This window comes from Fusarium poae, chromosome 3, assembly GCF_019609905.1.
Source record: "Fusarium poae strain DAOMC 252244 chromosome 3, whole genome shotgun sequence".
Classification (NCBI taxonomy): domain Eukaryota; kingdom Fungi; phylum Ascomycota; class Sordariomycetes; order Hypocreales; family Nectriaceae; genus Fusarium; species Fusarium poae.
In genome coordinates, this window is record NC_058401.1 from 1,333,998 (window position 1) to 1,347,220 (window position 13,223).

A 13,223-nucleotide genomic window follows, 5' to 3' on the forward strand; every position below is an offset into this window, starting at 1 on the left:
TCTTTCCTGCGCTATTGCGCAAAGGGAAAAGGTCCAGCGTGGAACCTCGATACAATCTACCGCCTTTGTTTTGGTCTGCTGCGTATGCTTCAGACAGGATCTTCCAGCCTTGAACTCACGGCATGGAGTGTTCCGCATTGCTTGACAGACGATTCGACCGCAGCGGCTGCAGGTCAGGTTGATGTCTACTGTGGTACACATGATGAAAGTCGTGGTTTTTGCTAGAAAAAAGTGTTTTGAAGTGGGATAATGTGTCGAGTTGCTTTGCGTTCGTTGCTGGTTTTGAATCAAGTAAAGATTGCGAAACTGGAATTTTTATACAAGACTATGAAATGTCTGGTGACTGCTGAGGATCCTTTGTGGTTGTTCGATAGTCTTGTTTGAATGAATGCATCGCTGAATGAACAATTAACATGTTGTACAGAATGAAGTAAAAGATACAAGTAGACACGCTCTTCAAGTTCTTTGTTGAAATATGCTGTAGAGTGACATGTCGATGTCCATTCCCACAGTAATGCATCAAGACCGAACAAGTAGCTCCCCATTGTCCAGCCCGAGTAGTCGCCCAAATTCTCATTCAATACAATAGATGCACTACTCATCCCTTCTTGGACCTCTCATTGGCTTATTTGTTGGCATCGTCTTCGGATTCCTTCTTCTCGGCCTCCTCTTTGGCCTTTTGCTCGGGCTCGTTCTTGGTATTCTTGTCGGGATCCCCCTTGGGCTCTGTCTTGGACTTGTCTTGTGGTTCTTGCTTGGCTTCCTCGTTGGCCTCCTTGGTAGCCTCTTCCGCGGGTCCTTTGATCTTCATCAACTCGATAGGACGTTTAAGTCGACAAGAGAGCATTTGATTGAGAAGAAAGTTACGCCTACAAAAATTAGCACCTTTGTTTGTGTTGATAGGGAAACCCACTCTTCCTGCGCTGGGTCGATCGCACCGGCCAAGTACGTCTTCCTAGTCTTTTGGATAGTAGATTCACGAATGTAAAGGTCTTTAGGCTTCTTGTTCATAAAAGACTTGAAGTTTCGAACAACATTGTGTTCCGATGTGGGAGAAATGTCGGGTTTGCCAGTAAACGAAAGATGGCAGTTGGGGAATGCGGCACATCGGGTGCAGAGGGCAGGCTCGCATTTGACGATTTCGATATGTTCAAGTCGACCGCAAACCTTATCCGAGAGCTTCCGCTGGCATACGGTTTCTCTGGGCTTGCTGATGTAGATGAAGTTGGAACAACGGTTGCAGACGTATTTGTTGGTTTTTCGTTCGCACATGGTTGCGTATGAAGAAGATGCTTGCTTGGCTAGTATATGATCGTTGATGAGAATATTTTTGTTGTGTGAAGAAACAAGTATCTGCTAAGTTATACCCGAACGTACAGTGTGTTGGGTGTGTGTTGGGTGGAAGAAGTTGGCTACGTTTTGCAGGTGTGGCCGTTTGACACTGGCAATTGAGGAAACAGCCATCTGCTGGCACTGCCATCACCAACAAGCAGATGCAGAAGGAGATAATGACGCGTTACTGCATTTATTAAATATCTGATATCTACCTGCAGCTGCGTTTTCATCAAATATTATAAGACCAAGAAGACCGAGGTGCAAAAGGGTTTTGAGGTATTTCAGAAGCCATCCCTGGTGGATCATTCAAACAGCTGTCACAATATTCTTGATCGTTCCAAATAGTGTCAAAGTATTCAAGACCACAAGAGCCAAACCTTCGTGACAGCGTTGCTTTCGCCCTGTCACAGCGAGCACCGTGAGCTTCGTAGCGTATTCTGTGGCCGCATTGGGCACACATGAAATGGATTATTATATCATAACACATGTCTTTTTTTTTCTTTCGTTTCTTTCGAATTTGAGATTAATTGATGGCGTCAGAATTGTGTGGCTAATTTGGAGCCTTTTATGGCGAAAGACAAAAAACAGTCACGATAGTGATAGCACCTCTTACTAGACAGACAGCAACATAATACCCCTTTTCTATTCAGTATATAAACTGAAACTACCCAGTGAAACAGTCCTCAGCTTCAAGCCATCACTGATAATTACCCTGATAAGTGTATGGGTAGTGAATACCCAAAGGATCCGTGGGAGGTGGAGGAGGGGGGGGGGAGGCATTAAGCAAGCATCACAAATCTCCTTGTTGTTCCATATCGTATGGGAGTTAAACCTCCTGCAAGAAAACATCTTTCCGGTACGGGTTTGTTTAGAGTTGTTGCATGGGCAATCGTGGCTTTCGTAGCCCATACGTTGATCGCAAACGGCGCACATATACTGTATCAAGATACGATAGCACATGGTTGATACTTCTCGAGGTAATGTAATTTGAGAGTTGGGGGCTCATAGTTGGTCTTTAAATAGTCTTGGAATGGGAATGTATGATTCAGTAGCATTTATCGCAGGTGGACTTAGGTGATGATGTGCTGGAATCAACGAAACCAAGTCACCGGATCTTGAACAGCGCATAATCAGATACTAGTGGGTAGCAGAAACATTGACCGCCTACATCTTATTAAAGAATATATTCTAAGGAGCATAAAGCGACCTCATAATTTTGTCCCTTGTGCTTCCAGCGGCCGTTGTTTCTGGTACCCTGAGGGACGGTATCTCCTCTGACAGATGAATCCCATTCTATTGAATAAAAATATAGTAGCAGTAGAAGTACTTGATAAATAAGATAAAAAGGTATTGGATGATACGGAGTATCAACTATGATCGGAAGTTCAGATATCTGTCTTAATCGTTCTGTAAAAATGTACAATTAATTGTCACACGCCCCAGATGCCAATACCGTCCAGCTATTGATCCCACCACCACAAATGACGATGAGATGAATTCCTCCCTATGATTGATTATCTCATCTTCGTTTTGGAAGGACAATTTCAATAACATCCGGAGGCTCACATTCCTCACACATATCTTGCTGGTTCCATATCACCTCGGGATACTCCTTGCCGCAAGACGCAAATCTTCGATGTCGTGTTTTTCTCGCTCTGTTGCATCTCAGACCGTGTTTTTCGAAATCGTAACGGCGACCGCAGACGCTGCACATGTATTGGATGGTAATGTCGTGACACATATTGGATGCCTAGGTAGTTTCAATATCGGTATCGTGGATGAGGATGAAAATCAATATAGCAGAGAAAGATGAAATAATCGGAGGAAAACGAGAGAATTTCAATAAAACAAACAACACATATTCAGAGACTTTGGATGGCTTTGGTCGTCATAATCTGTGTCTGATGACTGGAAATTCCATATTGTCGTCTCTGATTCAGGAACAGCCGACTTGTAGGATAAACAGTCGCACAGAAAGTGCAGTGACAGACATGCCGAGCCTTGTTGGTGATGGAGGCCGACCTTTCAAACCAACAGAGTTCCATTCCATTCCGCAGCCTTCCAACTTGGGTTATTGCAGTCCAAACTAACACAAGTTGATCTTGTTCCACTTCCTTTCATCTGGTGGACACTGCGGACAATATTCAGAAACACTGGCAACCTCGCCATCATCCGTGTAACCACAAGAACCCATCGACTTTGATTCAGTTTTCTGAGCTTCCTCGCAAATCTCCCATTCATAGCCTTTTCTGATGCAGCATCCGCAGTAGATGCAGTAAAAGTGCGTGTATTGTTCAGTGCACATGTTGTTTGTGATGAGGTATTTGTTTTAGTTGTGACACGTGACAGAAAGGGAAGATGGAAGAGGCTTTGTGATTGAAAATGCCTTGCTTAGTGAGAGATTTATACTGCAGATGAATGAGGCTGTGGTTGTTGCATGTTAACTAGGCATCCATCTAAGCAACAGGGATCTGTTCAGCTTAACCCGACTAGCTAATCAACAATCGTCTTTCAATGCGATCTTACCAAAGATTCAAAAAGAGGCCTCCCCAATAAGATTTATGCACGTTGCAAGAACTTCATGTCTCTGATCAATCTTGGCATTTGGAAACTGGGTCGCGGAGCGGGCGCTAGGAGGAATGTCAAGAAGAATGCAATGATGATCTGGACTGGTTTAATGAACCCTACAACGTCCATCTTGTTGCCGATTGGGAGGGACATTGTTCTTAAAATGGCAAGTGTCAAGTTCCTTACCATAAATGGTTGGACTTCATCCAATCTGCTCATCAAATCTGCATTTCATAACAACACTGGAATTTGTAGAATAAAGATTCATTAACTCATGGCTTGATGGCTAACAAGGCAGCTGCCGTTTGCCCAGCGCATTGTCTACCAAATTGAACAATCAGAGGGCTTTCTGGCAAATCTGATTGGACGTTACGGTGATCTGATGGGCAGACAGAAAGTGAATTTAGATGATTCATTTCAGATAGATTGTAGATTGTCATTATGGACATCACCTGACAGGTGTATATAAAAGCCTGGTCAATCTCTTGTCGCTTCACCTTGACATCATTCAAACATATATCTACGAAACATCTCATTCGAAACCATGTGTGTTGAAAGAATCAATATAACTCGGTGCCAGACGTGCGAAAAGGTCATAATGAAAGATGGCTACATCGAGGTATGCCCTGGAGGTCTTTATGACTACAAGAAGTGCACGTTGGGGTATATCTACACTAAGCTAGAGTATAAAGAAGAGTGTGATGATTGTAAGAAGGTTCGGGAAGAAGAAGAACGGAAGAAACGCCTGGCGAAGTAGCTCGAGAATGCATAAGCAGTAGATATCTATAGATAGAATAACTTGGATAAAGAAACTGTATAAGTGACGCAGAAATAATTAACTGTTTTCATGAATGTTACTACGAAAGGAGGTCAGGTCGGAAACCGGCCGGATAAATGGCAAGCCGAACCATGTCCTGTCTGGGTTTTAATCGGAAGCGGCAGCGCCTGCTCTAGCCTAACGGAACTTCAACCACAATGCATTGTCAAGCCAGTCCTTCTTTCCTTCAACTTCAACCATGGACACTTCGCCAAACTCTGCTGACACTGGTTCCTGAGAACGAGGTTCCCGTTTCGTGAACGATCGGGCTGCCTCATGCAGAGCTTTCTCGATCGCCCACGAGGCCGCCGGACCCTAGCATCTTTACTACTCTATGTATGAGTAGGTAAAAACTTCTACGGAGCATAAAGTGACCTACTAATTTCGTCTTTCAGTCTTCCGGCGGTTAATGTTTCTAAGACGCTGAAGCCATGAACAGCCGCCAGATGCCGCTGCCGTCAGACATGATTCGACACTTGTACATGATCTTGTCTTTAGAGGCCCCTGCTACACCCAAGGCTGAGACCGTTCGGCGCTTCGTCAACGTTGCTGACTGGCCTTTGCCCAAGAGACCCAGCAGATGCAATCGATAGATCCCCGGTAATTTGCGACCCCCTTACCTAGCCCACGTCTTTGTACAAATACCCTTGACGACGCAACCAGCCTTTAGCATCCATCAGTCATTCCATCTATGAAAGACGCAGTCTGTCCCAGTGAGCAAGCGGCGTATATCATGTATGCGCGAGGGTATGAAACATGGTCAACAATATTAGAAAGTGCGAGCACGAATGTATTGATAATCTGAATTTTGATAAAGACGAACCCATGGATAGAGATGTACGTTATACTGTCAGGGGGCGTCTTCATGGGTGGTTAATAAAAACATCAAACTATATATCGAACTCCATCTGAAGTTCCCACATCTTAATCTGTCCTCTTCCTCTTCTTGACGCTCTCCGTCTGGTCCTCATCCGACTTCTCGTCGTCGTCGATCGTGGGCGATCTTTCGTCGGTTTGCTGAGCGGCATCCTTCAGGGTACGTCGTTCATGCGATTCAAGTAGCTCCGCAGCAACTGGATAGGAAATTTCCCACTGGCGTCTTCTGTTGATCTCATCGACCACCTCTTGTTTATCCTTACACTCGACGCACTCGACCTCTTCGCGAGTATCGCCGAACGTGTCCGAACGACACCCGCCGCGACGGACGTACCGATCGGCACACCACTTAGAAACGCTTCGGGTCGGGCGGGTAGGTTTTTGGCAAAGGGGGCATTTTGTCTCGATTGTGACGTGTTTGCACATTGTTTGAGCTGTGGTTCTATGTTAGTATTTGGCAGAAGTCGTGTGACAAGCAAGCGAGCAATGGCCTACTTGACGGATTTGTTTTGAGTAAAATGACTGAGAAATCAGCTGTCAAAGTGTATGAAGCGAGCAGTGCTTTTACCGATCAAAAGAAGAAGTTTGATGAGAAAACACGATAAGAGATGGAGGTGTCGAAGAAAATTTGCGGGCGTTAATGAATAGTTGAGAATCGGCTTGCGGTTCAGGAGTTGAGACCGCGACAACTGATGGCACTTCTTACCTAACACTGAAGCATGTAACCTCCTCCAACCCTTCGCCATCAGTCGGTCTTGCCAATTCTAACAACTCCGCTGGCATGCCTGGCATACTATCTTGGATATATTCGCAGTATCTAAACCATTATATATGCGGTTAGTCTACTTAAGAGAATATTTACCCTCCATAAACCCTAAATAGCAGGTTTCCATTCTATCTCTATAATCATACTGCTCGTCCTGTCGAAAGTAGGTCTCTCACTCCTCTCCGTCATAGCTAAAATTCTCAGAGGTAGGCGCTCGCCAATACTGCCGAACAAAGCAGTCCACCTGAAACCACACCTTCCTCCAGATACCAGTAGCTGAGCAGCATCGGGCCCGGTCCTAGTGACGTGTTCTGAGGTACCTATGTCTGCTATCGATACTACTAAGTTAGCCACAATGTGACTTTCGAGGACTTGTGGATCTAGTACCTTGTGAAACGCCTGGCGAAATAGCTCAAGAATCTATAAGCAGGATGAATATCTATAGATAGAATAACTTAAATAAAAAGACTTCTATAAGTAATGCAGAAATGATTAAACTTTTATGTGAATATGACTAAGAAATGACCAGCCTCAGTCTAGGTTAATGGCGTGTCTTATAAGTCCTTGTAGCCACTCCCTTGACCATGATCAGAAGCATCGACTCAGTGAAACTGTTTAGACAACTCCTATAAAGAATAACATGTGCTAGGAATTATGTATCATAATCTAGTGTAACACTTGAAAGGAAATTATAGGCAAAATCGATATTTAGACATTTGTCTAAACGAGAATAAAAATCAATACTGGGCAAATCAAGTAAGTTTTACAAGATTCAAAAAACAACTATAAATTGCAGTCAGATGGAAAATTACCAAGAAGCGCACATAAATATCACCCTCTATATTACAGTTAACTATCATGGGATTCTCCAGGGATTCATTAATCACTAAAACAAAGAAGTATCTTATGTAAGTAGTCTTGTAATATAGCGATAAATGATGCATATTGATAAGTTCAACTGTGATCCACGCACTGCAGAGATATTGCATCAGGACATGCTGAATCATAGTGCTCAAGATTTCGTGTATAAATAGCTCGAGTCAAGCTACAGAACGACGATCTCATTGATTTTCGAAGTTCCCCAACGTACCTAGGTATAGCAACTAATTTTACTCAACAATTTCGAGGACCATCACACGACAATGTGTACCAGAACTGTATCATACAGCGAATGCACCTGCGGCAGGACTTGGAACAAAGTTCCTGTATTAAAACGGTGTAAAGAGGCGGTGCTCAACGACGAAGTTGGAGATTGCAGAGATGGAGTAAAATCACGAGAAAACCCCGAGGTTAATGTTTGCTCCCAGTGTACGGAAGATCGAAAGGTGAAGAAGAAGTCAGTACGCTTTGTTGATGACATTGACGATATTCCTTCCGATTCGGATACAGAGTATAGTGAGAAAAGAGAGTTGAATTAGTAGTTTAATATATAATCTAGGGATACTTCTGCAGTAAACCATATCTGCTTTTTATCGTGTTGGAGCGTTGGTTAGAACGGCGTTGACCACTCGCATTCTGCCCCTGGCCCCCTGCATGAACGAAGTTCACCAGTGAAGAAGCCCCGCCAAAGACCCAATCAATTATGCCAGGCAAGTCTCACTGGTTCCGTGTCTCACCTTCAACTTCCAACACTCAAAACCTCAGCAAAGACACGCCCAGTTCCTCAGCACCATTTCCCAATCTCGGCGACGTTGGCTCATTTCACTCATGCAAGACGCAGTTCGCCCCAGTGAGCACGCAGCTCGAGCCATGTACGCACGTGGTTACCAAACATGGCGCAGGATATTCGAAAGCGCGACTCAAGAAACGTACTTGCCAAGAGATTGTCTACAGCGCTTACGAACCGCCTTCCCCAATTTGCCTTGGTTTCCACACAACGTCGCTATCGACAGCATTTTTGACAACGCGGCTTTAGTCAGAGGGATTGTTTCCTGGCTTCCAGGTGATGATTTATGTCATTTACAACCATTCCAAGAGGAGTCTCTTTTTAAGGTTGCATGGGACAAGCCAACCAGGGTGGTTCTGACATCAGACTCACGTCAAGCAAAGGCTACTCTGCCCGACATTTTCGGCGAAGACAGTCATCATATTCCCATCCTTCTTCAGGCTTGGGCATATATCCTGTCTGCGAGATGGGCTGAGTTGGTTCCAGGCGCCCGAATGCGTTTCAACGGGGAACTTGACGAATCGACTTTGAAAACGGAAGACAAAGCTTTCGTTGCGATAAACGTTGGTACGGTGAGTGGAGATGCTGCCAGCTGGTGGAAAGCAATTTTGTCAGCTAATGGTAGCTGGGATGCAACAATTCGCAACAAAAAAGGCCGATTTCTCTATTCACCATGGTCTACGACACTTTCATCGGAGCGTCCTTTACTTGTCTTGTCAAACATCGAAACACATCAATGGCTATCGGACACCGATCCGACTTCGCCGTCTACAGCATACCGTTATTTAATCGACTACTGCACCTACCATGGAATCGACGGCGACCTCAGCCTAGCAGCCCTCTCAGCAGCCTTACTGATTCCGTCTGTCAAGTATGACGGCAGAGGTATTGGGATACCAATTCCAGAGATAGCCCGAGATCGCCACAGAGGAAAGAACAAGCGCCCAAGAGCCTCTCATTTCGAAGTTCTCGACCCTCTCCAACTGGACAAGCTCCTCACCCTCAGTTGTAATGCAAAAGCAGTCAAGGCTCTCCTTACCAGTGTTTTATTTGAATCAGGTGTGGAAAGCAACATATGCGGCATGTGGTTACGCGGCTCGTTTGCATTTCTGGAGACCATCGAAGACCCCAACATGCTGCTGCGGACCATGATAAAACGCGATCCGGAGTTAGGCGTCTTGTGGGTCGGTGCTTTCATAACAGGATGTCATGACAGAGTACTTCGTGAGGGCCGCAGCGCTTGGTGGAAGATTGATCTTGGAGCGGCTGCTTGGACAGGAACACTGATGTCCTTTATTCAAGAAACAGTACAATGCCCGCCAACACGAACAACATCAATCGCGCGCGCCGATGAGTGCCGTCTCTTGTTCCTCTGCCATGACATGAATTACACCACACCGCCATTGTTTTCTTTTGCACCATTTGGTTCCACCGCCGTTCTTGACACTAATCTTGATGTTCGGGAGCATTTATCGTGTGGAAGAGATCATGTCCTCCGATATGTGGATTTGACCTGGCGCTGCAACGACGGTACAGAAATCAAACAAGGTCCGGACGTGCCAGTCGTCGCAACGAGACCCAAGAACGGGAAACAGTTGAGTACTGACGCAGAAATTGATGTTAATTACGAAGACTTTGATTCAGAGGATGACAATTCAGAAATGGTGACTTTTATATGTATACTTCGGGACTTACGCCTCGAAAATCACCCAACAAAAAGCAGAAATGGTGACTAGAAATATCTTCACCTGGCTTCGTGGAGAAGATGGGTTCCCTGTTGCCGAAAGGGCGATCCGTGAGCATGAATGGATAGATAACTTGGATTCTGACGACGACGAGCCAATCGAGGGTGATGTACGTTCTACTGTCGGGGGACGTCTTCGTGGGTGGTTATGGAAAGTTTCAACCCAAAGGTCGAATTCTCTTTAAGGCCCTGATAAAATAATAAAGCCATTGTATTAAATTTTATTATATTAAAAGCTATAATATTAATTATAAGCTTTTTTTTTTAAAAAAAAATTTTCTTTAGTCTTTTAATTTTATAAAATTCTTAATATAATAAATTCTAATTTAATAAACTTTTTAATAATATTATTTTTATTAAATACTTTATAAATTATTAATAATTTATTTTTTTATTAAAAATTATTTTAAAAATTAAAAAGTAATTTTATTTAAAGTATTTTACTTTTTAATATATTAATATTATTATTATATTTTATTTTATAAAAAACTTTTAAAGTTTTTTTTTTATATAATAAAAATTTAAATTTAAATTTATTAATTTAATAATTAATTATATAATTAAAAATATTATAATTAAAAATAATAAAGATAATAATTTAATTATTATTTATAAATAAAAATTTTTATAATAATTATTATAATTTTAATTTTATAAATTATAATATATACCTTTAAATTAGATTTATATTAATATTTAAATTTAAAAATTATATTTTTTTTATAAATTAATTTTAAATATATATTTTAAAACTTATACTTTAGAAAGTATTAAATAAAAGAAATAATAAAGAACTTAATATAATATAAAAAAGGCAAAGTAATATAAAGAATTTCTTATTAAATAATTTCTTTCTACTTATAAATATATAAGTCTGCCCAGTTGGATTTAGGTCGGCCAGGTTAAAATACAATTATTGTGTGTGTTACTTGTTCTTTGTATGCTGTAGTATTTAGATGCGAAAGAGTAGAAAACACCCCTGATCAAATTTCAGAATGTGCTTGGAGGCAAACAAGGCAAGTGCAGAAGTAGTAGTGTCATATACCCACTTTCCGCGTATACCGTCATATCCTCATCCTCGTCATTTATCTGACGGCGGGGTCTACTCCGGCGGAGTTCTTCTTCTCTATCGCGTTGAGGTGCCATAGTAGACAGCTGATTATAGAAGGTATTTTCAAATAAATTGGAAAATCTCTTGAAAAGGAAGAGAAAAACCGTTGTAGTCGCTGAAGATTGCGATGTTGTTGTTGAGGTTTTGTTTTTCTGAAAATGTTCGAGAGATGTGCAAGGTATTGATTACAGTGGGCGTTGCCTAGACCCACATTCACCAGGTACTGCAACTTGGAGTTCATATCACTGTCTGGCTTAACAAATGATATAGTTTGGCTTGCTTTTTCTGCTGTCATTAATGATTAAATAATTAATGCAATATAAGGAAAATAGGTAAAGACTGAAGTAGTATAACAAGTTCAGAAACATGTTCTAGGCAGAGGTTTCATTCAAGCGAGACTGACCACCACACTGTTAGACGATGGAGAAACTCCCTGTTAAAAGTGTTTAGTATAGTTGATAGATAAATACTTTCACCGAAAGTTTTAACTTCAAAACGAAGGGTTGCAATTGCACTTGAATGGATATTTCAAGACCTCGTAGACATGCACAGAGACACCTAGTAAGGCGTCCTCTCTTCTGGAGGGAGTTGCCTTTCGTCTTATACATAAGTCCTTCAAAAGCTACGCACATAGTGACCTATAGTAGAGAATTCCAGTTGGTTCCTGTTTTTGCTAACCATTTGGGCAGATTTCCGTTGTTTGATGGGGGTTATTAACAAATGCGTAGAAGAACCTAATATCTAACGATTGGCACCCCTCTTATGTTTATTCTACTGCCTCTGATTCACTGTTCTGCGGCATTATGCAATATGATTAATTAAGTGTTGGCCAGGCTTTTTCGTTTTTTTGCCTGCCAAATCTCTACTAGCATCATTCAACAACGGCAATCAAACCACAAACATGGACGATATCGCGCATCCGAAAAAAATCAACCTGGCTATGATCAGAAGACTCCTCGACGAGTCCAAAATTGACCAACAGTCTATGGACGCAATCTACAACTAGTTTGTCCAAGGGTTCCACGCCTTGAAGAACGCAAGAGATGCCGCAGAACACGAGAAGCACCAGGCAGAGACGGAAGTGACAAAGTGCCGACAGGAGCGCGCTCAACTACAATTGGAGAAGGAAGCGATTCAAGCCAAGCAATCCATTTTGGACAAAGCCCTGAAAGACTGTCATTATAACAGTTCAGTTGTTCCCCGCGCCGAACTTGAGGAAGCGCAACACTCAGTGGAAGAACTGAAAGAGAAAGTGGCTCGACTAGAAGCCAGTCTCGAGCATGAATCACGACAAAATGCAACCCACTCCAAGATCCTATTGGACCATATTATGAAGTTGGAACCCGAACAAAAGCGGGCGGAACATGCGATGAAGCCCGAGACCGAGTTGACAACAAACATTACCACCCAGGCCGGTCGAGGTCATATCTAGGAGAACACTGTCACCCTCCCGCAGGGGCTTATGGGAGAACTGGCGGCTATGTCCGCCCAGTTAGCAAAGGATATACTAGACTATTATATTAAATTTTATTATATTAAAAGCTATAGTATTAATTATAAGCTTTTTCTTTTTTTCCTTAGAATTTTTTTTTTAATTTTATAGGATTTTTAATATAATAAATTTTAATTTAATAAACTTTTTAATAATATTATTTTTATTAAATATTTTATAAATTATTAATAATTTATTTTTTTTATTAAAAATTATTTTAAAAATTAAAAAATAATTTTATTTAAAATATTTTATTTTTTAATATATTAATATTATTATTATATTTTATTTTATAAAAAACTTTTAAAGTTTTTTTTCTTTTTATATAATAAAAATTTAAATTTTAATTTATTAATTTAATAATTAATTATATAATTAAAAATATTATAATTAAAAATAATAAAAATAATAATTTAATTATTATTTATATTAATAATATTTTAATTTTAAATATTAATAAAAAAATTATTTTAAAAATAATAAAAAATTTTAAATTTTTTTAATTAATTTTTTTTTAAAAATAAAATTAATTATAAAAATTAAGTTTTTATAAATAATTCTTTAATTTAATATATAATTAAAATTAATAAAAACTTTAAAATTTATTATTTTATATAATAATTTTATTAATATTAATAAAAAAATATTTAATAATTAATTTTTTAAAAAAATAAAAGCTTTTATAATAATTATTATAATTTTAATTTTATAAATTATAATATATATCTTTAAATTAAATCTTTATTAATATCTAGGTTTAAAAACTATATTTTTTATAAATTAATTTTTAATATATACTTTAGGACTTATGCCTTAAAAATCACTAAATAAAAGATATACTGGACATC

General features: G+C 40.3%; 4 protein-coding genes across 4 annotated transcripts; 2 read left to right on the forward strand and 2 right to left on the reverse strand.

The window, feature by feature from the left end:
* Positions 1 to 625: 625 nt before the first annotated feature.
* FPOAC1_007836 (uncharacterized protein) lies at positions 626 to 1,272 on the reverse strand (the record flags this gene model as incomplete). The annotated part of the gene is made up of 2 exons (XM_044852286.1): positions 626 to 869; positions 914 to 1,272. 2 exons carry the CDS (start codon positions 1,270 to 1,272, stop codon positions 626 to 628), a joined length of 603 nt encoding a protein of 200 aa, XP_044704956.1.
* A 4,372-nt stretch (positions 1,273 to 5,644) lies between these two features.
* On the reverse strand, positions 5,645 to 6,022 carry FPOAC1_007837 (uncharacterized protein; the record flags this gene model as incomplete). Its single annotated transcript, XM_044852287.1, has 1 exon — positions 5,645 to 6,022. One exon carries the CDS (start codon positions 6,020 to 6,022, stop codon positions 5,645 to 5,647), a length of 378 nt encoding a protein of 125 aa, XP_044704957.1.
* A 2,047-nt stretch (positions 6,023 to 8,069) lies between these two features.
* On the forward strand, positions 8,070 to 9,764 carry FPOAC1_007838 (uncharacterized protein; the record flags this gene model as incomplete). The annotated part of the gene is made up of 1 exon (XM_044852288.1): positions 8,070 to 9,764. The coding sequence occupies one exon, from the start codon at positions 8,070 to 8,072 to the stop codon at positions 9,762 to 9,764; it is 1,695 nt and encodes a 564-aa protein (XP_044704958.1).
* Positions 9,765 to 11,784: 2,020 nt separating this feature from the next.
* FPOAC1_007839 (uncharacterized protein) lies at positions 11,785 to 12,315 on the forward strand (the record flags this gene model as incomplete). Its single annotated transcript, XM_044852289.1, has 2 exons — positions 11,785 to 11,888; positions 12,072 to 12,315. The coding sequence occupies 2 exons, from the start codon at positions 11,785 to 11,787 to the stop codon at positions 12,313 to 12,315; spliced, it is 348 nt and encodes a 115-aa protein (XP_044704959.1).
* Positions 12,316 to 13,223: the final 908 nt, after the last annotated feature.